General features: G+C 41.1%; 1 protein-coding gene across 4 annotated transcripts in view; it reads right to left on the minus strand.

Moving 5' to 3' along the window:
* cacnb2a (calcium channel, voltage-dependent, beta 2a) overlaps positions 1-16,436 on the minus strand; it is a 57,454-nt gene that overhangs the window by 36,384 nt on the left and 4,634 nt on the right. Inside the window, exon 1 of one of the 4 annotated variants that reach the window (XM_067485793.1) lies at positions 10,400-10,861. The exons of the other annotated variants lie outside the window; for them this stretch is intronic. Coding sequence (XP_067341894.1) covers positions 10,400-10,447 — 48 coding nt within the window. The 5' untranslated portion in view covers positions 10,448-10,861. Of the gene's footprint in view, positions 1-10,399; positions 10,862-16,436 lie in introns of those variants that run through there. 4 annotated transcript variants of the gene reach the window in all.

Consider the following 16,436-nt stretch of genomic DNA (forward strand, 5'->3'; position numbering starts at 1 on the left):
CCCCAGTCCCGGCTATATGTCGAAGTGTCTCTGTGCAAGACACTGAAGCCCTAATAGCACATTCCCATCCCCAGCTGTGCATTGTTGGTTCAAGCCCGTCGAAATTGGGGAGGGCTGTGTCAGGAAGAGCATCCGGCGTAAAACCTGAGCCAAATCAACATGCGGACAATGATCCGCTGTGGCGACCATGAACTCACGGGATAAACCAAAAGGACAAACAAACAAACAAACAAACAATAAATAAATAAAGTGTTGCAATGTTTCTTGTTTTCTTTGACACTGCAGTTCATAATAATAAAAAAAAAAGTTTACAATTATAATATTTCTCAGTTCAGCAAATGCTTCCATTTAAAGAAATTAAGAACAAAAATGGAAAAAAAAGCTTCAGAATGCATTACATGGTTTTATTTTACTAATGATGTGTTGTCGCAGTAGGAATTCGAATGCAACGACACATCCACATGTGTCGTCATGTGCTCCTCTAAATACTGTACACATTTACAGGAGGGAAGGAATGATGCACCCTGCACATAATAACATCTCGGGAGTGATTGCTTGTGTCCACTTGATCCCCTGACTCACTTTGTAATGATTGCTTCTCTTTGTAAAGAGATTTAAATCTGCTTGTGACCTTTCTGCCAATCCAGGATTTAGAGTAGAAGAAATGCCTAACATGAAACATGGCTGTTAAAAGCTGTTCTGCATACCTTGTAAAACACTGTAGTATTAGGCAGCGTCAATAGAGAGAGTGTACTCACGCACTCCTGGGCAATGGACATAAATGTCACGACTGATGGTTGTAACACACAAATAAATGTAACAGTTGTACAACAGTCGCTAAAAAAAAAGAGCACTACTATGTGGTAAACGCAGATGCTGTCTACACATGGAAAGAGAAAGACGACCCTGCAGATTGTCTTACACATACAGTGAAGCCTTGTGAACAGCAATGCCTTCTAGAGGGCTGAAATGCACACAGTCTTACATTAATCCACAATCCAGATACAGGCCTATGTACTGTAAAGAGAACTTTACAGACAGTAGGCTTTAACAGGTGGAGATGGCTGCCATCACAACAAAACTGCACACAACAAGGGATCCCCAAACACAGAAGAAGCCATCTGAGCCATTATAGAAAAGCTTTGAGTAAACAACTAATAGTACAAGCTGTGGAGGCAGAAGTAAGCTCTTATTTACACAGAAGAAAGAACAGGTTGTGTGTTTGTAATTAATTTCTTTTTTTTTTTTTTTTTACCTTTGGCTTCTTAGGCATGCTCGTTCCCCCAATGCCAGAGACACCTGTGTCGCCTCTCCGTTCCACAGCGACTGTAATGAATTATGCAAATCCCATGGTTTTTGTTCAGAGTACCATGACCCAGGGGTGTAAGCAGCTGACGCCTGGCATAAAAAAAGCCAACCTCTCTGCCTGTGTCAAAAAGGGATAACACTGACTGCTGTAGTGGCTGGCAAGCTGCTCTTAAATACAACCACAGTCACTGCCGAAGTGATATCTAGAGGAGAGGAAATGAGAAGTGGTCATCCTCAACAACTTTTTCAACATCAAGTGTCATGGCTCATTTGGAGCGAAGCCAGCTGAAGAGTCTCTCAAACAGATCGCACACACACAGATGCTGACATGGGCACACACAGCATCATGGATAGCTCTGAAGTGTTTCTCTTCAGCTGGCAGGGCATTAAGCTTTAATTTATTAGTGTGACATCTGCTGCACAAGCAGCTCAATATATGACTCACACCACATACAGTATCTAAACATACCATACAGTTCTAGAAACAACTCTCTATTTGATGCTGAGCTGCAGTGACACAGCTGACCGCTGTAGTAAAACATGTGACCTCCTGCAGCTGTACATCCATGGCCAGACAGGCAGGCAGTAACAGTACCATCTGGAGTCCTAATCCGCCTGGCACTGCCTGCCCCAGTGATTATGGATGTGGCCATCAAAGTCATTAGGCTTATTGAATAGACAAGTACATACCTGGGATCAGTGTACTGCAGATGCACAGCAACTGCATCAGAAATTTCAGCATTTTCTGATTATTTAAATTACTGCTATAAATTAGTAGAACATCTCCAATTACTCATATGCAAAGAGGTTCGATGAGCATGCTGATAACTACAAGGGAAGTTGGATAGATGACAACAAAAATACCCTACAGAAATTACCATGGTTTTGGACGGATTGTTTCCAGAGCACAACCACCGCCCAGACTGTCTTTAATTTTAAACAAATATTAAATGTCAGTATCACTCCAAATGTTTTTCTTGCTTAAGGGTTCACCATGGTCCCTGTGCCATCTCCTCTGTGGCTGTGTTCACACTGTCTGAACCAGTAATTATTTAAATAGCAGACTCCAATGAAATTTAATTGAGAATAAGCCTTGATTCATGACACTTCTTAGGTCAGCTTTACTCTACGACTATGCAAGATCATCCATGGTCTGATTCTTCCCTATTCTTCCAATACAGTCATATTGAGTGTTTGGATATGCACCGTAACACGAGCACCTTACGCATTCCTACAAATAGAACAAGCATGGTGGTAACCTCGAGCCGAGTCAGATCTTTGATTTAAAAAAAATGATAGAAACAATAATAATAATTTAAAAAGAAATAAATAAACCTTCACCTATAATTTGGAAATGCTTAAAAAAAAAAGACACATTAAAAAACCATGATTTGCAGGTTGCATTGCAAACCTGTACTCTCAAAATGAGGAAACACAATTTCAAGCTAAATAAATAAATAAACTCAGAAAAGCCAGAAACTACGCAGGTAGAACACAGCAGATGTGAGACCAACAACATTGAGGTTACAAGTGTTACATAACCAAACCCACACATCACCAGAATGGGAGATGGGAGAGTTTTAGAACGATATTGCAGAGAAGTTAGTTCAATGAACACCTGTCATTATGGTCGTCACCACAAATGACAAAACTTCAAACTCAAACTGAAAACTGATAAAAAGAAAAGCTGATAAGTTTGACCAAAAAATAAATAAATAATACATTTTCATTCTGCAAAAGGACATAGAGCTGGGCTGCAGCAGCATGACATATGCACCATATGGGTGGGCTGGGGGAAAGTGGAGCACTGTTTCCCTCCGGAGGAAAACACAGAATGTGTCTCTTTATGCACATATATTGGACAAAAACTCCACGAACAGAGTTCATAAATAATACAGCAACGAGGCTGAGCTGAGTCATGTGACCATCTCACAGACAGGCAGAAGGTGGATTCAGTAGTAAACCGTAACTCCTTCACATCCTCTCTTCTCCCTTTCGCAACCTACTTTTCCCAAGTAGTTGATTTCCTCCTGCCAAAGCCACTCTCACACCAATCTCTCCTGATCCGTCTGCACTGACAAAGACTCAGATATCAAACTCTTTGGACATCGCGATAGAAAATGCCAGGATACTCACTGTTATCATTATAACAATTATCAAACAGCTGCACACTTTCTTGCAAATTCAGCCTTATGTGTTACAATATTTGTCAATAATTTCAATATATGTCCTTTTCCTCACAACATAGGCAGTTGGAAGACTGATAACCAGATTTCATTAAGTGGGCATGTAGTAGCTTGTAGTTATATAATACCTAAATCTCTAAGCCTCTCTGGAATAGCCACTGGGCACAGCAGCATCAAAAACCAATGGAAATATACTGAAATAGTCTCTGCATAATCTGTTAAACCACAAAATCGTTTCTCTATTAATAGTAATGCAAAATGTATTTCATATGTTAAAAGCCACACATGCAATAGCAAGTACTTCCAGAGCAGAAGAGGAGACTCCCACTCCACCAACACACCTCACTTACCCATGACACATTTTTATTTTTGGTTTGTTTGATCATGGCAACTAGGGGAGACACGGTAACGTGGTACGCGGAGCCCCCTCCTCAGCGGATTTCAGCCAAGGGTCGGAGGTGACGTCCGGAGGGCACGTGGCTCTCAGCCACGGGTCATCATCTGCCCTGCAAACCTGCAAGCCCAAATTGTCCGCTCTGACTAAATCCAGCATCTGTGAAGAAGACCAGGCCACCACGTCGCGCAGAGGAGAGATGAAAACAAAAAGTTTTCAGGGTTTCTCCGGCTCCATCATAAAGTGAAAAGTCAAACTCACAACAGAAATATACAGCAAACCATCTTCTTCCTGACAGCACAGAGTGACTTTATGGACTGATTATGTATTCACACTATGAATATGAAACATGCAAGCAGGTTAAACCCCGCCCTACTGAGCCGGAGCACGCATCCAATCGCAGAGCTGATCTCTGTGGCCGGCTCCTGAGGGTGAGCTTATAGAAGCGTTAGAATGAATGTACTCAGTCTCTGGAGTCGAAGACAGGGTTCTCCACTGACTGGCAGATCAATGTTATACGCAGAAACTACAAATGAAACAGCAAGCATCAGAAGAAAACTTAAAGTTCCTTATTTTCTCATGTACTAATTAATATCACTATCTTCATCTAAACCCTTTCCACCTCCGTTTCTCCCTTCCTCCTCCAGTCTCTCTGGGGTAAGTCGTCCCACCTGGCTGGTACCTGTTGTCATGGCATCTTTGCTAAGAGACGAGTAGCGTGACAGTGTATAGAGATGCACTGAGAAAATGGGACTTACCCTCCTACCGTTTATCTCATCTCTAGTAGGGCATGTCTCTAAGAGCTCGAATTACATCACTAGCAACAATTTTGCCTCTAAATGTTGTACTGACCTTCTCTCGTCTTACTCAGCTTCTGCCGCCTCATTTGTGTCTTATCGTTTTCTCTCTGACACTAAGTACTCCTCCTCACTTGCAAATGATCAGTGAGTGATTTTTAGGCTATCCTGATTTGAGAGTCTGCATCTAAGTGGAGCAACGGCAGCCACTTATCTCTGGATCAGCAGTGGCATGAAACTAAAGCCTAAAGATTGTATATAATTGAAAACACTTCGGTGGAAGGCACCATGGATACACTCTGATGAGCCTGAACTACCTCAACCAGCACCCATCTACAGTGTGCAAACCAACTAGAGCCAGAAGCTGAAGCTAAGCTGGAAGGCAAAGTCTGATGGTCATAGGCTTTGAGCAGTGACCAAAAGAATAAGATTGCAAAAAGAACGCAAATGAGATGTCACAGTTCAGACATCCAGAGGGATCTCGGTGTTATAGTTTTGTCTACAAAACGGATTTCAGTCATGAATAATTGAATATCAAACATGTGATTAAAACACGATCTGTGGTTCTAGGAGTTTAGGTTTAGGCATAACACCCATCCAACGTCTGACGCTCTAATTAACGGTGTCTAATATCCATATGGCCCAACAGTCCTCCTCTGGTGCACAGGGTTGTCTGAATGTCTCCGATGTTAATTGGCCTCAAAGAACATCTGCTCCTGTTTTACATGATGCTCTGTTTGGTGTGGGAGCCCTGAATGTCTGAGGTGGCAGTTTAATGGGCACGAGCTGAGCAAACCCATACTGCTTGTCTTCTTTGTCTGTAGATTTCATGATTTCTGGGGTGGAGGGGCTACTGGTTACAAGTGCAGGGTGCACAAGGTATATTAGAGTCACAATGGAAAATAAATAGGAGGCACAGGATAAGTGAAATTTCTTGTAATTGTGTAAAAAAGTTATGGAATTTATTATACAGCAAAGGATACTACACACATTTGTCTATCTATACCCAGTATAATATGCTTAACATAATATTACTGTAAAGATCGTGCGAGAAACTGCAAGCCTGACAAAAATGGATGACAGCACTCCAGTCCTGAAAGCAGCTGCTTTTCACTGGTAGCAATGAACCAGCCAATATGATGTGTTGGAGCAGACTGTCATTGCTAAAATTACCAATCACCAGAGGGAGTAAATTACTTCATCCTGTAAGGTTCTCAGGCAGCAGGTTGTAAAACCACTGACTATTACATATATTTACTAACTAACTAGAGCTTTAACAAAAAGTTTTCATCAATGCATTTATTTTTTTATTGTTTTCTTTAGATGAGATACAGCACTTTATTTTTACTTAGAGATTACTAATTTGAATATATTTTTATTTGACTCACATGAACATTCAATACCCTCACCAATTACCTTTCACATTCTACAGTATTTTTTGTAGAGAGTGAGCTGCATCTTTCCCCAATGACTTCACTGTTTTCAGACCAGTGAGAGTTTAAGACTCAAGACTGTCGCAGCCTGGTCGTAACTGACTAGGGGTCAGTGCGCACAATGTCACTGACATCACTGTTTCCAAGCTAGTGTAGTGAGTGTAGTGCTGTACTCTACACAGGCCTCCACAAATATACGTCACACTTTCCAGTCCTACGGCAAGATGATAGATTATGTACAAGCTGTAAAATTTCACCTAAATCTGACATTCCTGGGGGCCCATGTGGGAAATTAGCAGCTTAATTTCTTGACATTTCCATATTCTCTGTAAATGTGAAAGAACGCGTAAGTGCTGCCAAAGAAAGCCTGCCTGTTGGCTCTGTGCTGGTCTGACACTGGGTGTGCATCCCAAGGCATGGAAAACTGGGAATTCAAGGTTACGCTTTTGTCATGGGAGATGAGATCACCATTACCACAAAAGCTCAGGATTTACTGGAAAAAATATAGATCTCTAGTCTTCTGTTTAATTCTATATTTCCTTTTTCTCTTTAATTGCATTGTATATTTAGTGAAATAGCCACTGAGTGAATGAGCAACAGCTGCACTTTGTGTTCAGAGTTTATTAGCAAATATCAACATGCTAATATGCTAAATTAAAACAGTAAATATTAGTAGCTCAAAGCAGTGTTTAAAGCTACAGCGATCAGTGGTTTGATCCCCAGTCCCGGCTACGTGTCGAAATGTCCTTGGGCAAGACGCTGAACCCCAAGTTGCTCCCAGTGGGTCAGGTGAGCATGGCAACCACCGCCATCAGTGTGTGAGTGTGTGTGTGTGTGTGTGTGTGTGTGTGTGTGTGTGTGTGTGTGTGTGTGTGTGTGTGTGTGTGAATGGGTGAATGAGAAGCGACATTGTACAGCGCTTTGGATAAAAGTGCTATAAAAGCCATTTAACATTTACCATTTACAATGCTCCAAAATGTACTAATGAGCTGAAATTGTTTAAATCCCCTGAGTGGTTCGAAGGGCAAACCTCGAAAACATTTAGAAACTACAGTCATATTCCTGGAAATGATAAACGAGTCTTGATCAGAGGAATCTTCAACTAACCCATTGTGTGGGACATGGTGTTGTAAAGTAGAGTCTCTGGGTCGTGATTTCAAAGTTACCAGGGATTCATTAGCTTTTCTACAAGTTAGTGTACCATGAAACTTTTAATTTAATGTAAAAATATTACATTAGAGCTAGTTCAAAGGCATAAAGCGCTGATGAGATACTTTGAATACTTTTGGTTAACTGCCCTTGTTGCAAGGATAAGCTGCAAAAATACATTATTACGTGTATAGGACCACTATTACTTTCCATGTGTAGCAGCAGTTACAGAGCGGTGAGGCTCCATGTCAGTCTCTAGTCAATCTGAACACATTGGGGAAGAGAAAAGATGAGGTGTGTGCTGGAAAAGAGCGGAGAGAAACAGATTCTGTGATGACCACACTGTGTGACAGACTGTGGTTCTGGAGCACATTTCTAGTAAAACTATTTTCTATTAAGTTACATTCTCCATCTTTACAGCCTCACAGAGCTGCTTTTTTTTAACCAAAGTAAAGCAAAAAATAGACTTAGATGTTTAGGGAATATGCAAGAAAATGCTTTAAACATCAATGAGTTTACCAACTTTTATACCATAAATGCTTCTGACACCATTTCTTTGGCTCACTGCTGTATTACCTAACTGAGTTCACAGACACTCTTGGCTACTGTTGCTGCATCATGGCACGCAGGAAAGCCTATGCAGTAGGGCCTGCTGTCTTCAATTAGCTGAGTTTCCGTAAGGAGTGTCTGGGCTGGCTACTCAGTTTGTCAGACGGAGTCCCATCCGGCTGGGTCTCCATGCTCCACATTCCATCTAGAGCGGAATTGTGTTTTGCCCCATTACAGATGTAAAATGCTAGTTTGGTGCTGCGTATTGGAAACATGTGAGGGGGAGTCACAGAAGGAGTGGTGTGTTATGGCAGCTGGGGTCCTTTCAAGGTCAGCACCAGCAACAAACACTGGACTTGACCTCTGCGTGACAAAAGCTCTGGTTTTATCTGAATGATATTCTTTCAACATGTTTACTGGTGTGCATGGTCATTAAACACAAACACATGTTCCCACTGTTACTCCATCACATTCAGTGTTTTGTTATCATGCAAGCCACCTTACACATGGGGCCTAGGTGGTCCAGTGTGGAGAATCAACAGCTGGTTCTACACCAATGCACTCATCAGATAAATTAAAGCTCATTCAGTTGTACAGTAAATGTTGATTGGGCCAACTGCAGCGCATTTCACACGAAGCCAGATTGTGTAACCACTCTGAAGTGGTCTGCACTGGACGACTACACTTTTTCCTTACCTACAATATCTGGGAAAATGTTTTTGTCCCAGTTCAGACACTGGATCTGTTGTCTGCATTTCTAGACAGAACACATCGTAATGGGCCCCATAAGACTTGGTCCCATTTCAAAGGCTCCTCCAAAGCCAAGCAGTCTACTTTTGGCTAGATTTTGAGGGCACAACTGGTAGATTACTTGCAACTATTGTAATAACTAAAGAAGAAAATACCAAACACTCCTACACTAGTTAAAGCTTCAGAATTGTGTGGATTTGCTGTACAACTTGACAGTAAACTAAATATATTTGAAGGAATTCTCAATGGCGCAATCATCAGCACAGTTGCCACCAGCAAGAAGGTTCTCAGTTGCAGAGCCTCAACATCTGACATCATCAGTTTTTCACCACAAGTTAAACAATTTCGTCATTAGTTTTGGCATGTGTGCGGCCAGACTATGGAAACAATATACTCTTTTTTAAAAATGGAGGGATCCAGACTAGCCTTGTGGCCTTTTGGAAGCTCCAGACCCTTTATGTAGACAGACTACTTTTTCAGCTTTAGGTGCAAGAAGTTGACTAAACTGATGATTTACATTTCAACTGTAAGGCCGAGTCATATATTATCTAACAACACCAGGATGTAGTGACACAAACAAACAAAACCTTCTGTACTACTATATCATTATTGTAGTCACTCTAAGGCTACTCTGGCTCACCGAGCGCAGAACATTTCGTCCACACTCCCAGTGAGCTTCTTTTGGGGACTTAGGGATGATTCATAATTTATTGTAGACAATGAAAAAAAAAAAAAAAAAAAACTTACAGCCCATGAAAACTTATTTCTAAACCTTTAGGGTGTTAAAGAATCCTCTCTCATGCATGGAAAAGTACTTTTTATGTGTGTGTATGTGTAGGTTTGTGTGTGAGGGAGCGTATAAGTGTAACAAGGCCATCTAGTGGTTAAATTCAATTAAAATTCATCTGTATGTGCAGTACTGTAGAATGGCTGAATGGATGAGGGGGATATGCCCATTATTTTTGCATTTCCCTGATGGAAAACCGTGTAAAGGGAGTGCAGGAAGCAGAAATTATCTATTCAGTTGAACCATTAAATAAAATTGGCTAAAGAGTATATAGAAACTAAACAGCAGAACTGGACAACGTAAGGACAAAAACTCAAGCATTAACTTTACAACCTTAGAATCATACAGTTTAACACATAAACAGCTACACAGCCACAGTCAGATTATTCTGACACACAGTTTCTGATACCACTTGCGCACAACTGAGACATGAAATAAACCAGCAAAGCCCAATAAACCCAAGCTGTCAACTATGAGAGCATGTGCCTGCAGTGTGAGCAACAATATTTGAAAACACTACAAATTCAGCTCTGTGTCCAAACACCAGAATAAATATTAAATAAAAGCTGCACTCTGTCTGGCTGCATACACAGTGAGAACAGTGCTATGCAGAAATCTGTCAGGCCAGTGCAGATAAAACATTTCTGCTAATTCCTGCAGCATTCAGGACTGATTCAGAATGGAGATCTACAGTAGCAGGGAGCAGTGATCAAATTTAAGGGGGAGAAAGCTGGCAGGGGTCCACTGCCTGTTTGAGAAAGCAACACTGACATTTTTTGCAAAGTTGAGCCTGTATGCAAACATCTGCAGAAATAAATTATACATAGATCTAACCCATCGCAAACAATCAGAGTGAAGCACATTGAGTATATTAGTCAGAATGTGGAGTCAACTGTTGATTTCATCATCTTCTTGATTTTTTTTTAATATTTTTATTTTTTTAAACACACACACACACACACACACACACACACACACACACACACACACACACACACACACACCTATAACCCCTGGGGGGAAAAAAAAAAAATCAACTAACTCACATATGGAAGCTGTGCTCTCCGGCGATGGCCCAGTCCACAGCACGGCATGAAGGGGACCCGTGCAGGGAGGAACAGACAGCCTTCTCACAGACTCTCTGTCAGGCAGCAGCATTTGATCAACCTCGGTCCATGTCTGCACCCTCAGCCCACGGGAGTGTGGGCCACCAAAAGACGCAGAAGCAAAGACCAGGACACCAGGACGCCTTTGACAGATGAGTGAGCTGCGGACTTACGTTTGCCCTCCAGCCCCCTACCTTGGTTCACCCACCCCGCCAATGGTGGGCAGAGTCTCTCTCAACACAGAACCTCTAAGGATTCCAGAAATTCATATTTTGATGTCACCTCTCGTTTCTACCCATCTCCAGACGGTTGCAGCAATGTTCACCAGCTGAAGCACACGTCTGAACGGGCTCTGTAACAACTCCAGCAGATCGTCCGGGCTGCCAAATCCTCTGCAGTGCTGCTGTGCTGTGGCAGAGACTTACAGTTGCAGGCTGGCACACTGGTTCAGCTGCTGATGGGTTTAGACACACTCATCATCACACACAAGTTCCTTCTCAGGGTGGAGGAGGAGGTGGAGTTCTGACTGTCCTTTATTGACCGCTGTCCCTTGCTTCCTAACGGAGGGCGCCACCCCTTATACTCACCACCTCAACTCTCTCCTTTTATCCAGAGTTTAGTCTGTTTTAAAAGCTTTACACACACACACACTCTCCAGCTTTCTTCTTGACTTTGTGCTTCCCTCTTATGTCAGATTTTATTGCTTCTTTACTCCTCCCCTTTATTTGTTACTGTGTCATGATTCGCTCCTCATTTACATTGCATTAAGTGGTTGGGGCAGAAGCAGACATAGCTACTGGTTGCTGAAGAGACTGCATTGTGCCGTCTTCTTACAGAGTGTGTGTGTCTCATGCAGCGAGCAAAGGAGCAGCACATCTCTGCCTGTGGTGTAGAGGGAAAATCTCCTGTCGCTCTTTTCCATCACACCCCTCCCCTTTTCTCTTCACTCATGGCCTTCCCCCATGTGTTCAGATTGATTAGTGACTGACATGGAGCCTCACTGCTCTGTTGTAACTGCTTCTACAAATGGAAAGTGATAGTAATCCTATAATGGTGCATGTGTTTTTGCAACTTACACGGCAACAAGGGCAGTTAAGCACTGGCAATCAAATTCAATGCATCTGATCAGGGCTCTATCCCTTTGAAATATAATTTAAGGTAAAAATATTACATTAGAGCTAAGTTTCATGGTACTTCTTCTAAAGCTGATGGCATCCCTGGTAACTCTGAAATCACGACCCAGAGACTTAACAGCACCATGTCAAACACACAATGGGCCAGACCCTTCAAATATGTATAAGAAGAAGCTACCTGTAGATATTCTTAGTGTGGCTCAATATGGCAGCAAAAAGACCGAAGATTGTGATGTCGGAGGAAAAGAGGACAAGAAAAACAGAAAGTAACCTGAGAAGAGTAAATATGGGACAGGTTTTTACTTGTTGACGAGAGCTAAATAATAAACACATTTTAGGATGCTTGATATGTTTTGTGTTGTGCTTGTTTGATATGTGGTTGTGCGAATTGGGTTTTGTTTGTGAACTTGGGCAAGTTAATCCAGGTCGAGAGGTTCAGCCGCTTTCTTTGCTGATTCAATAACTTCTCCATCAACTTGTAAACAAATGCACATTTACTGGCATCCATGAGGACGGGTAAAGGCACAGCTGGTATTTGTGACAATGGTGTAAAAGTACACTGTAGAAGAGAGCAATGCTTAAGATGTAAGTGATTGTAAATTCTTCAAAAGTGATATTATGCTCAAATGATTCAAAGCTAATGTACAATATGTAACTTGTAACTAACTTCTACTATTTCTTCAACAAACCTATCTTTTTGTTAAGAAGTCATTTATGGATTTCTATGAAATGACATTAGGGGATGATTATTGAGATATGAAGATGACTAAAGTGGTATTTGAATAGTATAAGATTGACAACTGTTTCTAAATGCAAGAGAATCTGTGGTCTGTATAACCTACTGTAGATTTGTATCACTTATCTGTGGCTCTGTTTCACCATTCACGTATTCTCATCCTCTTTTGCAATTTGCTCTTAATACTGAGTAGGGCTGAGTCTAAATCTTTCTTCATAAAGAAAAGGGCAGCTTGTCTCATCTGCAGTAACACATGCTCCATCAGTGCTGTTCGTCTTTCAGAGCAGACACACAGTGATTGTGGTTTTGTCACCACGAAAATAACAACATGATTTCTGTTGTCAGACAGAGCTGTGTTGAGATAAAGACAGACTCAACATTCTGTCTCGAAAACAATCGGTAGTGCAGGAAGGTAGAGCCGTTGTCCACCAATTCCACAGTTGTTGGTTTGATCCCCGGCTCCTCCGGTCACGTGTCGAAGTGTCCTTGACCAAAGCACTGAACCGCAACATCGCAGAGTTTCTCCGGGTGAGTGTTGGCCAGCCGCATAGCAGCTCCCCCATCGGTGTGGGAGTGTTGTGTGTGAATGGGTGAATAAGAAGCAGTGTAAAGTGCTTTGAGTGCCAGTAGGTAGAAAAGCGCTATATAGGTGCAGTCCATTTACCACTTACTTAAATTACCTCAAAACATTGTTTTGAGGTATGTGATTCTGTGTAGGAACAGTTTCCAAACTGGTAAACATCTTCATTTGTTAGGCTCTGATTGTAAACCAAATCTCTATTTATCTTTTACCTTAAGAGAAATTGAAATGGTTTATTTTACTATTTTTCTATGTTACCTAATACACAAACACACACACACAAACACAAACACACACACACAAACACTGAAAGTTCTGAGTTCAATGTCAATATTTCAGACTGGCCTGTGTCTGCTGTGATGGAAAGGCATCATTAGAAACAGAGAGCGGTACCTTACAGTGAGAAGGGAATGAATTCAGTTAATCTGCCAGAGCCTGTCGCCCTTTGAGAAGTAATCATCATGAGCTGCGGATGACGCCAAGTATAAGGCTGCAGGATAACATGTCTGCACATAAAATACTGCCTGTTTTATTCAAGTTCATTAAGTTTTTCTTGATGCACATTTCAAGTTACACCGGACACCAATTTCCCTCTTGCTTTTCATAGAAGACAATACCGCTGCACACTGGTAGACAGAAACCCACTGGAACCGTATAATTACACAGAGAAAGCAGATTCCTCAAGAAGCTAATTAAGCTGATTAATTGTATGAGGTATTTGTAATGCAAAAGTGACGGTTTCCTTGTCTTTACAGTTAATAGTGCTTTGGGTTGTGCACTGTTGGTCAAACAAAACAAAGACTGAAGATCAAATCTTGGAGTGTCAATTTTCAGCATTTTCTGGAACTTAACAGACCTAATAATGAAATGATTAATAGAGAAAACTACTAAACACTGTAAATGTTAAGCAGTTGTTTTCTTCAAATGTGCCACTTAAAAAAGGACAACAGTGATAACAAGCAGCATCCATCCTTTTAACCTAACATCTGATAAAGTAGTCAAATGGTAGGATTTGATCGCACAAATTAGCAACAGAAAACATTGGTGTGTGGGTACTCAAATTCAATTAGGTTGCACTGTATCAGCAGGGGGCAGCACAGTGGTGGAGCGGTAAGCCCTGCTGCCTCACAACTAGAAGGTCCCCTGTCCGAATCGCTGGCAGCGGATTTTCTGTGAGGAGTTTGCATGTTCTCCATGTGCTTGCGTAGATTTCCTCCCACACTCCAAAGACATGCATGTGAGGTTAATTGCTGATTCTAAATTGCCTATAAAAGGTTGTTTGTCTGTGTATGTCTCTCTGTGTTGGCCCTGAGATAGACTGAGACCCTAAACAGGATAATGTATGGATGGATGAAGTACCTGAATGACTGAGCATAGTGTCGTTGAGCATAAAAAGCATAGCAGAGCAGTTTAGAACAGGGACTGAGAAGCTGCTCGACTTGGCAGGGCTGACTTATTTCAGGTTCCGTGCTATCACTCATTTGTTGCAAATTGTAGCCTAAAATATCAAATGTCAGAGACAAAGGCTGGAAGTTGCAGATCCTAAAGAAAACAACTGCGAGATGAGGTCGAATCCACTAGATGGCAGAATGTTGCTGCTGTGATGGTTGGGCAGCAGTGATGTTTCAGGCTCCATTTCTTCATTCCTCAGTGTCACATTAGTACAGAATGTAACCCCAACAATAATGATAAAAATGTAGATATAGCTCTACCGAATTATCTACTATTGGAAAAAACAAAACACAAGTTCCTTTATGTTCAGACAAATGTCTGACAAGATTTACACTGGCAGCTACTCCATACCATACTAGACTTCTATATTACATAAAAAAGAATCTGCCAGTGGGAAGAATGTGTGATAAAAAAGACCTTTTATCACACATTTTCCCCATTAAGCAGAAAAAATAAAGCAAGACGATGATGAAAAGGAAAAATGCCTGCAATCAGAGAGTGAGCGAGAAATGGAGCCCCCCCCACCCCCAGCCCCCCACCACACCCTCACACAGCATCGAACTGCCTTTCATCACCAAATCCAAGTCTAAAACATCCAAACAGGGCAGCTAAAAAGGGTCCAAGTGCAACTATGTGCCAGTGGGAGAAAAGAAGAGAACTAAACCATCGATACACAGATTATTATACTTAACTAAAGCCTAAAACAATTTACTCCTGTTGGCCAAATATGATTAAAAATTCACACGTGATCCAAATTGTTGCAGGCTCCTTATTTATAAATATAATAGACGCTTACTTTCAGTCAGTCCTACAAACAAAACACTGTTGATGTAAAACAATCATTGCAGCACCAAATGTGTACTCGACGATGGACACAGTCGCCATAAATGCGATATTTATAGCTGTTTGGGTGAAGTTTACTAGTTCACAGGTTTATTCTATTATTATAAACAGGTTCATTTCATCTCTGTCAAAGTCTCCTACATGTGTTACCACTCTGTTATAGAGATGATTTAAAGATGTTGATGAAGATGTTGATGATGGCCTTCTACATTTAGTGTGTTTGCTATAACAAAGAAATAAGATCAGACCCACTGTTCATTAGAATAGCCTGACAGAAGAAACATTACAATCTCATTCTTTCTTTTTTTTTTTTAATCACTACTTTTATAGTCTTGCTTTTAGGCGTTTAATCCCATTCTTTGTTCTGAGCTTTGTTTCTCCTTCTCTGTAAGGCACTTTGTTACCTCTGTTTTTAGAGAAGTGCTATATAAAGAAAGTTTATTATTATTCAGAGTCATGGGGTGCTGGATCATTTCCCAGGATGCATTAGACAGAAACAGACACTCTAAACACAGTGCCAGTCTACAGATGCACAGTCACTCACATTTACACCTACTTTAGAGTTTGTAACTAGAGAATACAGCACTCGACAGACAAAAACAACAACACTGAGTGAACTAAACGCTGACCAAAATATGACAGATTTGTCTTTCAAAAGAAAAAAAAAGATTACTTTAAATGATATTCTGTCATTTCTGTCACTCTGTCTTGGTCAGGAAATCATTTCACAAACTTTAACATCTGTACCCCCTCTCTGATATTAAGAGCTTGTGGTTGAGCAGAGAAACACACACTTCAGCCTGTGAACAAATCAAAATACAACTCTGGTTTTTCTGTTGTACTGATTACACTACGTTTCTGTGCACAGCCATTTAACCTCCGTAAAAACAAAGGCTATTCTGAGAAATCTGAGTGTGGAAGCTTTTTGTGAGTGTTAATCAGTTGCTATCTGTTGAATTTTTCATAGAGACCTTATAATTAAATTCTCTGTTTTCCTCCTAAAATGTTGGACTGTTACTAAGCCTGAGGCAGACAAACATTCATATTGACTGTCATCCTCTTCTTGCCAATATGTTTTTCCACCCCATGGGTTGACATAAATGTCTGGTATGTAAAGGAAATTAAATTATATAAAGGTTAACTGCAACCTCTATATTTACCACTTAGTAGCACTAACATCTCACACTGCAAAAAAAAGCACAATAATTTGCAACTGAGACCATTTTCCTGCTT

Source organism: Channa argus, chromosome 19 (genome assembly GCF_033026475.1).
Source record: "Channa argus isolate prfri chromosome 19, Channa argus male v1.0, whole genome shotgun sequence".
In the NCBI taxonomy this organism is placed as follows: domain Eukaryota; kingdom Metazoa; phylum Chordata; class Actinopteri; order Anabantiformes; family Channidae; genus Channa; species Channa argus.